This window comes from Peromyscus californicus, unplaced genomic scaffold (assembly GCF_007827085.1).
Source record: "Peromyscus californicus insignis strain IS unplaced genomic scaffold, ASM782708v3 Scaffold_22__1_contigs__length_63687245, whole genome shotgun sequence".
NCBI lineage: Eukaryota > Metazoa > Chordata > Mammalia > Rodentia > Cricetidae > Peromyscus > Peromyscus californicus.
In genome coordinates, this window is record NW_026294525.1 from 13,021,526 (window position 1) to 13,040,135 (window position 18,610).

At 45.2% G+C, this 18,610-nt stretch overlaps 1 protein-coding gene across 2 annotated transcripts in view; it reads left to right on the top strand.

Annotated features, from left to right (window-relative positions):
* The window catches only part of Cnksr3 (CNKSR family member 3), a 107,213-nt gene that overhangs the window by 60,271 nt on the left and 28,332 nt on the right, over positions 1-18,610 (top strand). For both annotated transcript variants that reach the window (XR_008221174.1, XM_052750921.1), the window contains exons 3-7: positions 3,085-3,287; positions 4,402-4,489; positions 12,473-12,514; positions 14,970-15,089; positions 16,879-16,938. Coding sequence is in view for 1 of the 2 variants with exons in the window: in XM_052750921.1 (XP_052606881.1) it covers positions 3,085-3,287; positions 4,402-4,489; positions 12,473-12,514; positions 14,970-15,089; positions 16,879-16,938 (513 nt within the window). In the remaining variant the exon portion in view is untranslated. The remainder of the gene's footprint in view (positions 1-3,084; positions 3,288-4,401; positions 4,490-12,472; positions 12,515-14,969; positions 15,090-16,878; positions 16,939-18,610) is intronic.

An 18,610-nucleotide genomic window follows, 5' to 3' on the forward strand; every position in this document is an offset into this window, starting at 1 on the left:
GGTCCTCCCCAAGAGCAGTGGATACTCATTAACTGCTGGACCAGCTCTCTACTCCCCTCTAAGTTTTTAAAATTAATTCTTTTAAAATAGTTATTTTCATTCTGTGTGTATGGGTGTTTTGTCTGCCTGTGTGCCCAGTGCCCGGAGAGGACAGAGGAGGGCCTTTGATCCCCTGGAACTGGAGTCACAGATGGGTGTGAGCTGCCATGTGGGTGTGGGGACTGTAACATGGGTCCTCTGAAGGGCAGCCAGTGACCTTCACCACCAAGTCGTTTTCTCCAGCTCCTAAAACTGTTTCTTTTTTTTAAAGGCAGAAGCAGTGCAGATTTAAACTGCCAGTAAAGTCTATCTAAAGTAGTTTTCACTAAAGCCAAACTCTTTTGTGGTTATCAACTCATTTCTTGCTGAAAAAGGAAGTTATTGGAAACCTCTAAATATGTGTATGCTTAGATTTATAGATTGTGCGTAATTATTCCCTTTGTCCCCAAGAGCAAGGCGGCTCGAGCCAGTTCAGAGATGTCCTGATACTTTAGAGGTGGTAGATCATGGGAACATACAACGTTCATGAATTAAGCGTCTTTGGTTAGTTGGTACTAGGTCTGGGGTTACTGGCTGGGTTTCTCTCTCTCTCTCTCTCTCTCTCTCTCTCTCTGAGGCATGTCATGTAGTCCAGCTTGGCTTCAAGCTGTCCATGCTCCTGCCTCAGCTTCCTGATTTCTGGATGAAATGTGTGTACCCGCACACCCAGTGTGTCTATCTTACTCTTGTCTGTTGTCCATCCTGTGCGGATCGCACATCTTGGCTTTCTGTTGGGCAGGGTGTTAGGAAGTGGAAGCACACACAGCACGCTGAGCCGAAGGTTGGGCCTGCGTGCTGTCTCCTGATTGGAACCTCAGCCTTGTCTTTGGTCACCTGTGCGGTCTGGTGAGGCACCGTTCTTGGGCCTCAGTTTCCTCAGCTTTAAAGTAGTCGTAATGCAGGTCGAGTGTCTGTCATCTGACCAGTGGAGGTCTGCGAAACATTTAGAGTTGTCAACGTGCGCTCAGAAGTAAAAATTGTTCATCTCACCTCCTGTAAGGGTCACAGTCAAGACATGAACACTCTAAAAATACCATATGCGATTGCCTTCAGGCTGTGGTATAGAAATTAAAAATTAATTATTTTATGTTTATAATCGAGTCCCGTCCACAAGATATGTCATGTACATGCAGATATTCCAAAATTCCAAACCACCCAATAACTAAACCATGGCTGGTCCTGAGTATTTAAGATAAGGGACGCTTAATGTGCTGGTTAGTTTTGTGTCAACCTGACACCAGCTAGAGTTATCTGGGAAAAGGGAGCCTCAGTTGGGAAAATATCCCTACCAGACTGACCGTTGGGCCAGCCTGTGGTGCATTTCCTTGGTTGATGATTGACGTGGGCGGACCTAGCGTACTGTGGGCAGTACCACCCCTGGACTGGTAGTCTTGGGTTCTATAAGAAAGCAGGCTGAGCGAGCCATGAGGAGCAAGCCAGTAAGCAGCACCCCTCAGTGGCCTCTGCATTGGTTCCTGCCTCCAGGTTCCTGCCTGGAATTCCTGTCTTGACCTTCCTGGATGATGGACTATAAGCTTAAGATGAAATAAATGCTTTCTCCCTAACTTGCTTTTGGTCGTGGTGTTTCAGCACAGCAATAGAAACCCTCACAGAGACACTGAACTTGCAGGCACATGTCTGCCTTCACCAGCCACTTCCCTCAGGGGACACACGTCAAGCCTTTAGCCCAGTTCTTGGCATACACCAAGTGTCCAATATATTGTGTCCAGATCCCAAATGGCACCAGGTCCCTTCCTTGAAATTCTACTGGGACAGTATCATATACCTCTAGGAATCTCTCCTCTATTTGCTAAAATGATCAGACATTGACATGTATTTACAACAAAATACAATATTCTTCCCTATCCCCCAGATCACCTCAGATTTAGTTATTTGTTTGTTTGTTTGTTTTTTATCTGAAAGGGGGCCTAAGACAATATTGTTACACAAAATCTGTCTGTCTGCCTGTTTATTGCCTATCTATCTATCTATCTGTCTATCTATCTATCTATCTATCTATCTATCATCTATCTATTTATTGTGGTGCTTGAAATGATACTTTGGGCTCCGAGCATGTTACACAAGTGTTCTATCACTGAGCTGCACCTCTAGCTTGAAATTGATGCTTCTAAAGCAGGCAGATAAGTTAACATAGTTCAAAAAGCACAGATTAAATTACTGGTGAGTGATAGTGCTGCCATTTTTCAGTCCCTTCTGTTGGAAAGCCATCTCTTCGTCACCTGTGATGCTGTGGTGAGGGGCATTCAGAGTCCTGGCCTGGCCCGTGGTCCAGATGGGGTAGAAGTAGGTGATGAGCTGGAAGGCAGTATGTCACTCCCAGGGAACACATGCAATGACATGTTTGGAGACATTTTGTTTTTGTTTTTTTTTTTCGAGACAGGGTTTCTCTGTGTAGTTTTGCGCCTTTCCTGGATCTCACTCTGTAGCCCAGACTGGCCTCAAACTCACAGAGATCCGCCTGCCTCTGCCTCCCAAGTGCTGGGATTACAGGCGTGCGCCACCACCGCCTGGCTTGGGAGACATTCTTGGTTATCACATCTGGGGAGTAAGTAGCTTATATCTGGTGTGTGTGTGTGTGTGTGTGTGTGTGTGTAGTGTGTGTTTGCTAGCATCCTGCCATGTATGAGAGCTTTCCTCACTAGAGTTACCCTCCCACACATCAGTTAGCTGAAACCTGCTCTGACCTTAGTGGTCAAGAGTCCTGGCCCAGGAGGGAACATCTGTCCAGGCCTGAGAGATAGGAGTGACCTCTCCTTGCTTCTATCCATATGAAGAGCATTTTGAGATGAGGATCTTGGGAGAGTCAAGCCCCTTGAGGCAGAGGAGGCCAAGGGAAGAGTAGAGTAAAGGCTAGCTTGTGGGCAGGCGGGTGGAGTGGGCAGGATTCTGTGGGGGTTGGATAAGTTACTCCAGCAACTCAGCCCTTTGAGAGTTTAGACATTGTTGATAGTTTTAAATCCTTTCCTTTGATTTTATTTCCCACAGAATTATGGCCTTGAAACCGATAACATGAAGAACTTGGTTCTGAAACTTCGAGCGTCTTCCCACAATTTGCAGAATTACATCAGTAGCCGGCGGAAGAACCCGGCTTACGATGGGAGCACGTCCCGCAAGCCCCCTAATGAGTTCCTGACTTCTGTGGTGGAGCTCATAGGCTCTGCCAAGGCCTTGCTGGCTTGGCTGGACCGGTAAGCTGTGATGCGAGGCTTCCTGGGGCACAAGGAGGGCCTGAGATGCTCAGAAGCCTCAAGGCTGCCTCCGGAAGGGAAACCATTGTTCCCTAGGTCCCCTCTCCCTGGAGTTCAGGGGTTAGAGGTAGATCTTAGGGTTCCTTTGGAAGTTACTCTGAAGGTCAGCAGCAGGAATGAATGAACCCAAGTTCAGAGGGAGTGAAACTGTGCTAAAGGTTGTTTTACTGAGATTAAACATTAGCCCTGGAGTATGGTTGGCATGAAGCAGTTAGTGGACCTGGGTTGGCTCATTTTGGTTGTCTTTTTTATCTTTTTTTTTCCCTATCCAGATTCTTGATTTTTTTTTAAAGCAATACAATATTTTTATTAATTCTTTGAAGCTTTCAGACAGTGTATCTTGTTTGTATTCAGCCCCCATGCCTCCCTCCAGCTTCTCCTGGATCTGCCCTCTCCTCCACACCCCTCGCTTTATATCCTCTTCCACAGTTTTTCCCGAGCCTTAGCTGTAGGTGCTTTGTTGGGGCAGGTGCCCAGGGTCAGTTCATTTCTGCGTTTTGACCAGTCGTGGTTTTCTGTGATGATCTCTGTCTACTGTGAAAGCAGCTTATGTGATGAGGGTCGAGAGCTACACCGTACCCGGGGGTTTAAGGACGAGTGTTTCGAATGCAGTTGGACATTATACTGGCTTCGGAAACTGCAGTAGTGGGTTCTCCTCTGGATTCCACGGCTTCACCAGCCACAGGTAGTTGGCTACGTTTACAGTGCCAGGCATGAAATCATCCTTACACGCCATTAGATAGCTGTTAGTTACCTCCAGGATCCTTCAGAATATTTTACCATGGTGGTGGTTATTGTGGTTCATAGGTGATATAACCAGATAGTACTGTTGATTGCTTTTCTCTCTTGGCGATGTGTATGGCCCCTTCTGATACATGAGCTGGTTCTCAGGGTCAGATTTCTATACGATGTGTTCAGAAGAAATAGCACGGTGAAAGGTAACTTAAGCCAGCCTGCAGGATAGCCATGCGTGCCGGCGTCCAAGGTGGGACTCTCAGGGGTTTCCTTCTCCGTCACCTTTCCCTCATTAAAGAGAGGTCTTGTTCCTTCCCAGGGCTCCGTTCACAGGGATCACGGATTTCTCTGTGACAAAGAAGAAAATCATCCAGCTGTGCTTGGACCTGACCACAACAGTCCAGAAGGTCAGTAATACATCATCATTTCTAGAACTTTCTCCTACCTTTTTTCTTTTTTTTTTTTTTTCCCCAAGGGTTCCTGTATGGGTACAAAGTGTCTTGTCCTCCCCTTCCATTAGAATTTGGTGGAGATGAAAGGTTTTAAATTTGAACAGATGGCTTCTGTGAAAAATGACCAGCAGCCCCAGTCTCAGAAATGACCTCTTTTGTCTTATCATCACGAATGCCTCTGTATTTCTTCGGATATGTGAGGGTGCTTTCCACTGTCAATCTTTATTCTGGTTGCTTTGCTATGCCTGATGATTCTGACTTTTCGTTTGACCTCTGTTGTTGGGATTAAGGGTCAGGATGGGGCAGGTTGTGAGGCTGTAACAAATAACCCGAATCCTCAGCAATTTATTCCTTCACTATTTCTAGTGAACGAATCCCACTGGGAGATGTGCTTGGGTTCTTACTGAAAACTTCAGTTCTTACTGAAAACACTCAGTAGTCCACTTTGGTTGTCCCATTGCAGAGACAAAGAGCTTTGGTGGTTCCCGTGTTCTGGTTTGGACCTGACATGTCAGTTTCCCCCATGGCTCTTCAGTCAGACCTAGATATTTTAGTAAGAACCGGCAGAATTTTAGATCAGCCTATAATTTGTCTAGCTTCTATAATATTACTAAAAGAGAGAGAGAGAGAGAGAGAGAGAGAGAGAGAGAGAGAGAGAGAGAGAGAGAGAGAGAGAGAGACTGAGTGCTGTCGTGTTACTTGGCATATAGTAGATTCTTATAAATTATTTTTAATTGAATTTGTTATAGATACAAGGAAGGGATTTCCTTCTTCCTATCTATTTGGTTTTAAAGATTTTATTTTTTATTTTAATAGGGGTTTCTCTCTCTCCCCTGTGTGTATGTTTATTTCTGTGTATGTGTGTGTCTGTGCACATGTGTCCAGATGCCCAGAGTCTAGAAGAGGGCATTGGATCCCTTGAAGCTGGAGTTCCAGGTGGTTGTGAACCTCCCAGTTTGATACTGGGAATAGAACTTGGGTCCTCTGTGATATTGGCAAGTGCTCCTAACCAGTGAGCCATCCCTCAGTCTCTCCACTTGGTTTTTAAACTTTGTGGTTTGATGTGTGTTTCTTTGGATGATCTGATAAAAACCAAGATATCCTTCCCTTATTTCTGATCATGTAAGTAACAGATGCAGAGGGGTGTGTGTGTGTGTGTGTGTGTGTGTGTGTGTGTGTGTGTGTGTGTATGTGTATGTGTTTTCCTCTGTAACACAGAGTGAAATGTGGCTTCGTTCCTGTCGTTTATTGGAGATCTAGTCCTCAGCAGCCTCTGAGTTTGAGGCACATGTGCTTTGGAACCTGGGATCTGACAGGTGCGCAGAGACACTCTATGGATCTGTGGTTTTTGCTCGTTTTTATGATTCATAAGGTAATTTTGATGGATATAAGAGTGTGATATAAGAGTGCCCCGGTATCTGAGACCAGTCATTAATGGTAGACTGTGTTTCCCCAGTGTCTACCTCAAGGGTTCTTTTCCTTCCCTGCTTCCCTCCCCTTACTATTCTGATTCCTTGTTTGATTTATGACAGAGTTTACTTACAATCCATCACATCAAAGTGTAAGAGCCAAACAATGAAATTAGCTGGTGGGCCACTTCAGCTCATAGGCACACCTGTGTTATTCTGTGACGGGTCCTAGTTGGTGAGCCTGACTTGGGCTGCCGCTGTGGAGCATGGGGAGTGGAGGGGAAGGGAGGAGGCAGGGGGCAGATGCGATGGTGTTTGTTTTTACAGGATGAGTAGGCTTTGCCTGAGCAGGTTAGTGTTGGCTTTGCAGGCACTGGGACAAGTTCCTTCAATAAATATTTCCTTGGCATCTGTGATGGCCACTGTTCTAGGCACCGGGTGCCAGAGTGGATAAACAGATGGGATGTCTGTGACTCAATGAACTTAGTGTCTGGGGCAAAGAGAAGCAAGAAACGAGGTCAGTAAGCAAAGTTACATTTGTATGAAGTTACATAAAGTCAGCAAGCTGAGGCGTCAGGGGCGCGGGATGGAGAGGCAAGATGGCTGGCATCCGTGGCTGCCATAAGCCTTGCTGAGAGGATGACATCGGCATAACTGATCTGTGAAGATGCGCTTACCTGCCAGGGTGGGCCTGTTGCAGGACCCCAGTTTGAAGCTTTTTTTTGTAGGTAGAGAGCTATCGATCACTATGCACTGATGACTGGAAAAAATGTCCCCTTCCAGCTGGGAGGTCCAGGTCCAGTGTGGCTGTGCCTTCTACGGAGTGCCTTTCTGTACTTGTTCCTGCCCACTGGGGCCTCATGGCACGTGGCACGTGATGAAGGGTGATTTTCAAAGTGCATTTCACTGGGGAGATAGGCAGCTGTCACTCAAGAGGCTGATGGAATTCGTCTTTTGTCAGGAGAGATTGAACCTTGCACTCGAGGGTCAGGAGAGGCACGTGCTTGTTAGTGTGAGTGTGGACCATTTGCTTCTGCTTCCCTGTGGCACTCACTGGGGGAGTTAGTCTAATGTCTAAGAGCATAGTCTTCATAGGTTCAAATCCCATCTCTACCACAGATTAGCCCTGGGCCCTGAACAAGTCATTTCAGAGTCATGAGGTTTCACTGTTATCTGTGAAATGAGGACACTGATGTTTGCCTTATTAGATGGCCTCATGGAATTCCTGTAAATTCCCTCCTCCATCCCACTTTTGAGTAAGAAGAAAGGCATTATAAAAATGAGATGTGAAATGGCAGAAGTGAGGATTCATGCCTTTAATTCCAGCACTTGGGAGGCAGAGGCAGGCAGATTTTTGTGAATTAGAGCCAGCTTGATCTCCAGTGTGAGTTTCAGTGCAGCCAGGGCTACCTTTTTTTTTGATGTGAGGAAAAATGATGCTTAAAATATTTTAAATGAGCATATGTACATATGTATATGCACATATATACAAATATAGTCAGATATCCATAAACCTGTATGTGAATATAGCGGGTAATTTGAGAGCGAAGTTGTTTTGCTGGCAGGGAAAGAGGTGGACAGAGGGGGTAGTGGAGTAAGCGAAGGAAGGGAGAGAGAGAGAGATGTTTCACTTACAAAAGTCATCTGTATGACCACACACATGTAAAAATTAGATATAATAAATAATATGAATGAATGTGGGTTTCTTATATATTTGTGTGTGGTGCTGGGACTAGAGTGCAGGGCGTCTTCATGTACACGAGGCAAGTGCTCCCTCACATAGCAAAGTCCAAGCACTGAGCAGAATGAGAGACTCTGTTTTAGAAATGGCATCGGCCTCCAGGACTGTCTTGAAGGTGATGTGTGCTACAACGTAGGAAGCGAGGCGCTGCCCCAGAGAGTACGTTCAAGCGGGATGTGAAGACCTCACCTTTTGGGTATTTTTGGGAAATATTGTTTCCCAGAATCAGACTTGATAATTTAAGGAGAACTAGGGAAATATATAGGCTGCCCTCATTTTCTGGAACTTAAATTTTTAATTTAAATATGTTTTCATAACTTTGATTGAATTTGGTCTTTGACAGTTCATTCATGTTTATGTGTAAGTGAATGAATATGTATCTATACATAAGAATATGTTTATACACATGAATGTATGTGTTTATATGCATAAGAATATGTATATATACATGAGTATGAATATATACATATGAATGAATATACATACACACATACACACACACACACTTTTTAAGGAAGAAGACTAAAGACATATAAATATGCATGGGATGTTACTTTCTGAACTTTGGGAAAGATAGGTCCTTGGTTCTTGACCATAATTTGTTTTTTATAGTAATTGAAAACACCATTTTTTTTTTTGGTGAGTGTCATTAGTGTGTCTGGGCATACACATGCCTATGAACATGTGTACAAACACACACACACACAGAGCAACCAGCTTGGTGAGTTCAGTGTCTGTCTGTCTGTCTCGCACGCGCGCACCCCCCCCCCCCCAGAGCAACCAGCTTGGTGAGTGAGTTCAGTGACACACACACACACACACACACAGAACAACTAGCATAGTGAGTGAGTTCAGTGTCACACATGCACACACACATGCACACACACACACCCAGAGCAACCAGCTTGGAGAGTGAGTTCAGTGTCACACACACACACACACACACACACACACACACACACACAGAGCTACCAGCTTGGAGAGTGAGTTCAGTGTCTCTCACACACACACACACACACACACACACACGCACATACACACACGCACATGCACACGCACATGCACACACACACCCAGCTTGGTGAGTGATTTCACTGTCATCTCCAGTGCAGCATAGTGGCAGCTACAAGATGAACTGTTTCAGAAACTGCGCCCTCTCTCCCTCCTTCGGTCCCGTCTTTTCCTTTGAGCTGGGGACTTGAAGGACTAGGAGCTGTCGTTTCCTCTGCAGGGACAGGAGCGTGTTTCACCGGAGTCCCGCATCTCAGGCCCCTGTTTACAGAGACACACCACTTTCCCTTGCCTTCCTTGACCTCTTCTGCGGGCTGGCGTTTCCTCTCTGTTTTTCCCAGCAGGGGCATCTCTCCTCGCAGGGGTGAAGGGGGATGCACACTGCTGCTTTTCTGTTCACGACACTGCGTGTCTGCGCACTCCCAGGGCTGCATCTGCTGCAGCCTACACCGAGCACAAGGACCAGTCCTCTTGCCCGGTGTTGAGGGTATAGCATGAGATGAAGGACACAGGCAGAAGGGGATTGGGAGCCACATTGCCGATTGGATGAACCCGTTTAATGACTTGAAGACATAAAAGTGTAATGGTACAGTAAGAAGGAAGAGGTGGCGGTAGGAACCAGAGCAAGGCAGCAGTATTTGAGCCCACGGGAGCAGGACGGAGCAGAGGGAGACACTGTTACTGAGTGGGAATTGCGTGTCTGGTGTGTCCTCATGGTTGAGCCCCGTGGTCACATGGAGTTCCCAGCAGTTTGCTGAGATGCCTCCTTGCCGGCTTATTTTACTGAGCAGCGGGAAAGAGAGACAGAGAGGTTGAGCAGGCTGCACAGGGCTGCTCCGTTCCTGAGGAGGTAGAATGAGGACAGAAGACAGAGGGACCCACCCGGGATAAGCTGCTGGCTGCCCTGGGAGGCCCTGACTGCTGATCCAGGTGACCAGGGGCTGTCATCAAGCTGAGCTTCAGTGTGTGACTCATGAGGGGGTGACTTGTTCAGGAAGGGTCTCTTCCTTCCCCTCACTACCTCGTCAGATGATGTGAAGTCATGCCTGCAGCTGTTTCCTTTTGGGGCGGGGAGGAATGGGTGTGGGAAGCCACCATGCCCTGGGTGGAGGGTAATGAGTGAGTCTGTCTGTTCACACACTGGCTTGAACAGTACCCGTTGGTCAGTCTCCGTGACAGGAAGCCCATTTAGATGGATGGGTTCCGAAGAACCAAGTATCAGGAACCAATGGGTCACACCTCAGCCTTGACTCACGTGCCCTGGTGTAGGAGGAGTGGCATATATAACCAACAGTCTGAGAAAGGTGGTCTCCCGCCTTCCTTGCAGACTGTCACCCACCACGTCACAGGCGGGAAGACATGGCACAGAGACCCTGGCTGTGGCAGTGGGAGTTTGAGATGGTAGACTAGGTCAGTCAGTGGCGCCAGCAACCAAGAGCAGGTCCAGTCTCCCAGGAAGCCTGGAGACCGCCTTTCTTAGATGGTTAGTTATATCGGCATCCCAAGGCCACGCGAATGAACAGTTTCCAGAGTTGCTGTTTATGTAGCAACTCTCTGTAGTAACTGTCGATGACCTGTGAGGGAAACAGATGGTTTAGTTTCTATGCATGAAGTACAGGCACACAAATACATCTCCAAGCGGCAGTTACTCATGGTTTACAAAATTGCTCATGTAGCTTAGGTTTGTATCAGAGTCATGCTTGTGGAAAAATGTATTTCTAAGTTTCTTAAAATTTTTCCCCCAGGTTGCTTTTTTTCCTGAGAGTGCACATCAATTTTGGGAGCAGTAACATAGCTTTTATTGATTCTCTTATTTTTATCTGGTAGAGAAAAATTTTAAAGTTCTAAGACGATAAGGAAATCTTGATTCTGAAATCATCCAGGATAAAAACTAGTTGAGAAAAGTGACCTAAACATGACATTTCAACCTAAATGAAAATCGTTACCTGGTAAATTCAGCTCTGATTGTTATTTTTTCTGCACACCTGAAACTTTTATCAGCATTAATTTCAAGATTGGCTCAGGGCGGGCTTGTACTCAGTGGTACAAAATAAATTAAAGAAACCAGGTCGGTCTCTGAGCTGAGAGACGACAGCTGTTAAGAGCGCCTGTTGGATTCCCAGCATCCTCTTGGTTCACAAGCATCCACCACTCCAGTTCCAGGGGATTTAGGGCCCTCTTCTGGTCTTCAAGGGCACAAAACATGCGCATGGCGCACAGACATATATGTGGGCAAAACACTCACGTGTGTAATAAAATGAATAAATCTATGAACAAAGAAGAAGCTGCCCCTCCGATTTCCTCTCACTCACCTTGTGGTCTGGGTTGCGGATGGTTCTAGAAGGCTACCTGTGGAGGTCTCACGTGGTCAGCTTCACTTTGGTGGCTTCTGGAGAAAGAGGACAATGGTGATGCCTGTAATCGGCTAACCCCGCTGGCACAGTGCTTCAGCCTTTTGTTCTTTAGCTGAGAAAATAATGCTTTGCATTCCAGCCCTTTATTTAATGTCATCAATAGCATACCTCAAGACCACTTTTTTGGCAGTGTGTTAATGAATGTTTTGTTAAACTGTCTTCATCTTCTAAGGGCTGAAGTATGTGATTTAATCTCACTGGCGCTTAAAATAAACTTTTGTGGCTGAGTTTACCCACGACCTTATTTTAAGAAAGCTACTCTTATAGACAGGACTTAAGCTGAGGGCTGCTGGCTTGTTGGCCCACAGCTCACTGAGCCTGGGGTCACACTGGGAACCGTGGACAGGATTCTTGAATTTGTCATTACAGACTGGCCTGTACATAGATTTCAGTTCTGTCGTTTGTTTGGTAACAGGACTAGAACCCAGGGCCTTGCCGTGTGCATGCTAGGCAAGGACTCCTTTACCGAGCTCTATGCTCCCAGTTTGTAGGTTTTTGTTTTTGTTTTTGTTTTTTTAAATAGACTTTCAAAACCTGTGAAAATGAGTCACATGGGTTAGAAGAGACCAGAGCCGTAGGAGAAGAGCAATGTCAGCTCCACTCTGACATTTCCTCTCTGTCCCCACTTCCATATCCATATCTGCCAGAACAGGCTGAGGGCAGTGGTGGTAGGTAGTAAGATATGTCAGGGACCTTGTGATTTCTAGAAAGATCTAAGCCATTTTTTTTAAAAGGATTTATTTTTAATTTGATTTTTAAATTTCTCTCATGATTTCATACTCAAATCTGTATTTACGTTCATTTTCATCCTTCCCTCTGCCCCCTCCAACCCCTCCCATGTCTTGCCTACTTTGTCTCAAATTAACGAGGTGAAGTTGTCATTATACACATACACACACACACACACACACACACACACACCCTACCAAACCCCTTTAGTATTGCACATATGTACATGTTTCTAGGGGCGGCCACTGGGCTTGGCTCATCCCTGGAGGAAACAGGTCTTCCTTCCACCGACCGCCTGTGGCTCTCCTTGGGCAGTGTGCCGTCTTCTCATCCGTGCTGTCTTGTCAGTTGGTGTGGTCATACTGTGGGTCTTGTGTAGACAACCATACTGTTAAGATTCATGGGTGCCGCTTCCCTGTCCCATCTAGAAGACACTGTTGGGCAGCAGGCATCCTGATCTGGTGGCTCTTAAAAATCTCTCTGCCCCCTCCCTCTTCCTGGATTTTTTCCCCTGAGTGCTAGGTGAAGGAGCTGTGTTACAGACACATGAGTTGGGGCTGCGTTACCACCAGCTGTGTGAAATCTTCTTTAAGTTTTTCGTTCTTACACTTGTTTCTCTTCTTCTCTTCTTTAGGATTGCGTCGTAGCAGAGATGGAGGATAAAGTTTTAAATGTGGTAAGTGTATTTTCTAAAAGTTGCCGTGTAGTTAGTTCACTTTTCCAAAGGCAATAGGAATCACATTAATTACATGCACTGGCTCATCATGTCAAGATGAATTTGGGAGTACTGACTGTGGGGGTTTGAGCCCGCTAATGCTCATGGAAGAGCACAGGCTGTCTGAGGAGAGCACTGCTCATGAAACTTCCTGCACTTTCTGCCTGTGCTGGGGTCTCCGCTTCTGTTTGAGTTTTACTGTTGTTCCTTCTGGACAGTTCAGCAGGGCACAATTATGCGGCAGCTGCTTAGTTAGCATTAGCGGACAAATCCGGGTGAGAATGATGTCCGTACTTCACTGAAGAACTATCTCAGTTTAGAAAAATACCTTGGCAGACACTTCACGACGGGGGAGGGGCATGTACTATGGCTATGTAAAGAGCATTCTGGAAGGATTCATCATCGCTTCCTCCTTTTGACACAAGCAGCCTGTGCCCTTTTGATAAAAGCCCTCCCCCTGTTGGGTTGAGGAATTTGGCAATGAAACTGCTATAAATATATTTTCCATAAATAGGGAAGCTTAAACAAAACTGGAGGGACGTGTAAAAGTTCCACCTCATGGATTCTCCACCTTGGAAAGAAAAGTCACCCTTTGGAATTTCCGGATGCCTTTGCTCATTGGATTTCGGGCGGGTAGATAGATGCTCTGATTGTGAGAAAACGTGCATAGCCCCGATGGCCTCCCCAGGAAGGCTGCTCCCTGTGGGTACTCTCCTGGCTAAGAGTGACAGGGAGGGGTCATTGAGGCCATGGGGCTAAAGATGCAGAACATGACACGATAGAACTGAGATGTTATGGGGGAGATCTAGGTGATCTGGGGTTCAGAGGAGTTCTTAGATAGAAAACGACAAGAAGAGTCTAGCAAAGAAGAAGTAACAGTGGACTCCATTAAAATCAGAGATTTCCCTCCGGTGAGATTCACTTTGAAGACAGTAGGGTGTCAAGACACAAGGTGCAGGGAGAAGATATTGAAAACATTTTAAAGGACAGAATCAAAATATTCAAACGCGTCTTAAAACTCGGTAATAAGAAAACGGTCCAGCTAAAAACAGACTTGAAGAGACACTTCACCCAAAGGAGACATGGAGAGGGCAGATAACACAAGAAACTTGGTCATTTGTGATTAGGGAATTATACCTGAAACCAGGACACACTCACCACTCCATGCTTACTAGAGCTGGCTGAAATTCAGAACTGACCACAGCAAACGTGGGCGACTATGGAGCATGGTCACTTGTTGCTGGGAGGGATGAGGAATTAGAGCAATTTAGAGGACAGTTTGGCAGGTAGTCACCAAACTAATGGTATTCTAACTGTGTGATCTACCAGTTACACTGTTGGGTGTTTACCCAAGGGAGTTGTAAACTCAATGTCAACCAAAATCTGCCCTGAATTGCACGTAATGTTTATGGTAGCTATATTCCTAATTGCCCCCAAATGGAAGGAGACAAGCTGTCTTTTTATAGCTGAATGGAGAGACAAATATGGAATATTCATTACGTAGAATATTACTTAACAGTAAGAAGAAATGTGCTATCAAATTGTGAAAAGATATAGAGAAAATTTAAAGGTATATTGTTAACTGAAGTAAGCCAGTAAGAAAAGGCTGCATGCTGTGTAATTCCAGCCGGTTGATCCTCTAGAGAAAGCAAAGCCATAGAGACAGCGAAAAGGTCAATGCTGGCCAGGAGGCCAGGGCAAGGAAGGATGAAATGGATGATGTTGAGCTTGGGGACACCGGTGGTGATGAAATTACCCCATCGGATGCTTTTATAATGGATATAAAACATTAAATGTTTGCCAAAACCTCTAGGAAATACAGCACAAAAGTGAATACTGCTTAAAATTATGGATCTAAATATTGGTTCATCAGCTGTAAAAACGGACAATACCATATAGATGTTAGTCATGGGGAAGGCTGGCACAGAGAGAGGTCTGTCAAAATCCCATGCATTTGTGGCTTGATCCCCTCCCCGAACCTTGCAAACCTGAAGTATATTAAAAACAAAACAAAACAACAACAACAACAACAACAACAAAACAATATGATTTAGAGTGAAATATCTTTCTCCCTTGTCAGTATTTAGTATTTAAGAGAGTGTGCGTGACCCCTACAGTAATAAGCTGTTAGGTGGCTGAGGACTTCTCCTTCTCTGCCAAAGGGGTTTCTTCCTGTCTTGTGCTTTCCAGTGGTCGGCCATAAAGGATTGATTATAAAAGCCAGGCTGTTTTAGAAAGCGGAAACAGTAGCAACATTCCCACAGATTGTAGGACACAGAGTCCAAATGCCAGGCGTTCATTGAGCAGGATTATCATAGTGAGGGCTGGCCAGAGCCAGAGATGATGTGTGAGGTGCGTTTCTCTACAGATCATTTTGAGATAAACCTGGTTAATGATTGAACTCCCTCAATTCCAGGTCAAGGTTTTAAATGGCATCTGTGATAAAACAGTGCGCTCTACTACAGACCCTGTGATGAGCCAGTGTGCATGCCTGGAGGAAGTTCACTTACCGAATGTTAGACCCGGGGAAGGCCTGGTAAGAATTCTCTTGGTTTTTAAGCGTTAAATAAACTACGTCTTACTGTTTTCACTGTAACTCTGAGTAGCAGAGATGTATTGTATTGTATTATATTATGTTAATTTATATTATATTATATTTATTATATAGTTAGGGACTTGCCATCTTAAACTGTTAATTATCTTTCAAGCATAAAAACAAACACAATTTAAAAACTTTACCCTCCCATCTTAGGATTTATTTTTAGTGCTTAGCAATGTAAGGAAATAGAAAACGTTTCCACAAAGGAGAGATGGTCTGTGGGAACAAAACGGCATCCATTCTGAAAGTCTCTATCACTTAAGATGGCTGTGAGGAGGCTGATGGAAGGAAAAGATTCCTAAGAAAATTTCAGAAATGTTTCTTTCATCCTGTGTCAGATATATCATGGCGGGCTCTCAGGACGCCTGCAGGTGACTTCTCACGGGGGCGGGGGGGTATTAATTTGCAGAGCTACAGAAACCCATGAAGCTCATTGGCTAGCATAGAGCCTTTACATCAGAGAGCTTTTGCATGTGGGCTTTCTCATAGGCCTGCTGAGCGGCTGGCCCTGGGTGATGATACCAAGTGCCCAGTGCTAAGAGCATAGAACTTGTGCAGTGGGGGGCTGTCACTACTGATGCTGGTGACGGTGATGGACATAAAGGAGGAGGTTGGAGTCATTGAAGTATACATTGTTGTGAGGAATATTAAGACAGTCTCTTAAATAGGAAAGCAAAAAAAAAAAATCACTGTCAACAAGCCCATCTTCTCAGTGGGTAGAAGTACACTCTTACTTGGCTCTAAAGTAGAGGGTGGATTAGCATAGCTTTAAGAATTCCTGGGTATGAGTTTGTAGTCAAGGGTTGAATCAGATCCATGCCCTGAGTGGGCCGAGATGGAGTTGTCCTTTCCTACCATAGAGTTATCCTAGAATGGCTGGGGGAAGGATGTACAGTTCTGTAGGGCAGACACATATTGACTTGACATTGTAGCCCTGGAGAGGAATGGTTGGGAACCTTGAGGGTTTTGCGGTTTCCTGAGATTGTTTTTGCAGAGTGGTGTCAGCTACAGAGCAGGACAAGTTCAGTGTAGATAATCGGGTGAAACTACTATTTGGCCCTGTCTGCCCCTTTTTTTCTGTCTCCCCTCATCGTGTAATAGTTCAATAAGAACGTTGATATTTGGGCTGTCAAATTGTAGCGATATTTATCTAGTAACGTGGTATTTTGCCCAAGTTTGCCTAAAGGTGTCTCTTTGAAGACACATTTATTCATCCATCCTTTGGCTTTCCCTAAAATAGAGCAATGTCCATTACTGATTATCTATCCGTGTTGTATAAGTTCACATGCTTCACCTGCAAGCCCGGGCTGCATCACAGTAGGCTCTCATAAGTCGTCCCATGTGTACTACTGATAGCAGATGGAGCCAACCACATTGTTTCCCTGGGAGAAAGCGGTGGACAGAGAAGAAGAGCCCTTGTTTGAATGCCTGGCTCACTGAGCAGGCCTGAGAAAATTCCTCCATCCTAGGGTTGTGGCAGGATGCTGTGTGCCCAGCACACACATTATAATATCAAAGAGATTGCCCATCTGATTGCTTCTACTGGTGTCCAGTTGTTTAGTTCCCTTTCTCAATGCCCTTTGGATTGAGTTTCCTGGTGTTTTGGAAAGCTAAAAAAGCACCTGATGTTCCAAAGGGACTGTTGAGTGTTTTGAAAGTCTATGTGTCACTGCAGCTCTCTGTGAATGCTGGAATAATGAGTTAATATGTTGGCAACTCCCTCTAGGGCATGTACATCAAATCAACCTATGATGGATTGCATGTGATCACCGGAACCACAGAAAATGTAAGTGTGCCTCTGTAAGGTGTGTGTGTGTGTGTGTGTGTGTGTGTATGCTCTTGTGTGCTTTGACACATTCGCCACATCTCTGAGCTTTGGGGTTGTGTGTGTGTGTGTGTGTGTGTGTGTGTGCGCGTGCATGTGTGCGCACGCGATGTTATCTGTGTGAGATGTGTGAGAGCCGGTGTGACGGCCCGCTGTGTGTGTTCTGTTGGCGGATTGGCTGCCGCCTGTTACCAGCTGTTGTCAATGTATTATTTAAATTGTCCTTTATTGCTCCGGGTCATGTGCCATGTCTTTTTTTTTTTTTTTCCTGCCTCTACCCTTGTGCTAATTATTCCTATTGCACCTTGGAGGTGTGAACCCAAAAGTACAAAAATAACGATCTCTTCGTTGTTATGAGTCACTCACTCACAGTAGAACTGGGGTTGGTGACCATGTGTATAGTGTGTGTGTGTGTGTGTGTACACATGTTTGTGTGTGTGCTCATGTATATGGGTGTGCATCTGTGTGGAGGGCAGAAGTCGGTGTTGGGTGTTTTCCTCAGTTGCCCTCTACTTTATTTTTTGAGTATAGGATGTCACTGATTGGCAGACCAGCTGGCCGGCAAGTCTCAGGATTTCTCCTATGTCTGTGTCCCTTGGCTCTAGGGTTATAGGAGCGTACCATTGTGCCTAGCTTTTTACCCGGATGCTGGAGATCTGAACTCAGGTCCCAGGTGTGCACAGCAAACACTTCCCTCACGGAGCCATCTCCCCAACCCTGGGATTACTCATTATCTTCACTAACATGATGAATTTGAAAAAAGTAGAGCTAGGTAAATGTATTTTCTCTTGCAACCTAAACTGTGGCTAGCTTTTGAGTGACATTGGCATGAAGTAGTAGGAATATTTCAACAGCTACCCTCTGCCTCTGTGAAAGAAGCAAGTGTTTGAGCCATGAGCCTGTTTAGTCAATCAATGAGGGAGGAGATAATTCGAAATATAGGGGGAAATTCAGCAGTTTTCCCCCTTCCGGTGTGGTGAAAATATGTGTCTGATTTAAGTTTCATAGTAGGCCTTTTGATAAAATGTGACATGAGCTTTGATGAATATTTGCTGTACAGCTCTTGAGTGTTATAGTGAGAAAATGCCAATACTTGAGGTAGTGAGTAAATTCTAAATCAATCTTGTATCTCTGATAGATGAGTGGAAGATGGTGTGTCTTTAAGTATTCCCTGTCAGAAAATAAAAATCCTGAGAATCAAGAGGAATTTTTAAGTTAGTTAAACTGTGTGTGTGTGTGTGTGTGTGTGTGTGTGTGTGTGTGTGTGTGTGTGTGCGCGCGCCTGTGTGCCTGCATGAGTTTATATGCACCACAGGAGTGCAGGTGCCTACAGAGGCCAGAGGGAGTCAAGTCCCCTGGAACTGGAGTTATAGGTGGCTGTGAGCTGTCTGATGTGGGTGCTGGGAACCAAGCCTGAGTCTACTGTAGTAATAGTAAGTGTTCTTAACTGCTGAGCTATTTCCCTAGCCCCCACAAATAATTTCTGGACCATCTCACCTGATAGGTAATAATGACACAGGAAGCTTTCATTTTCTGCCGGACATACTTTCAAAGGAACAAACATAATTCTTTATGTAATTTACCTCTACGTCTTATCCCTGTTGGAGAATTGCTGTCCCCCAAAACCACAACA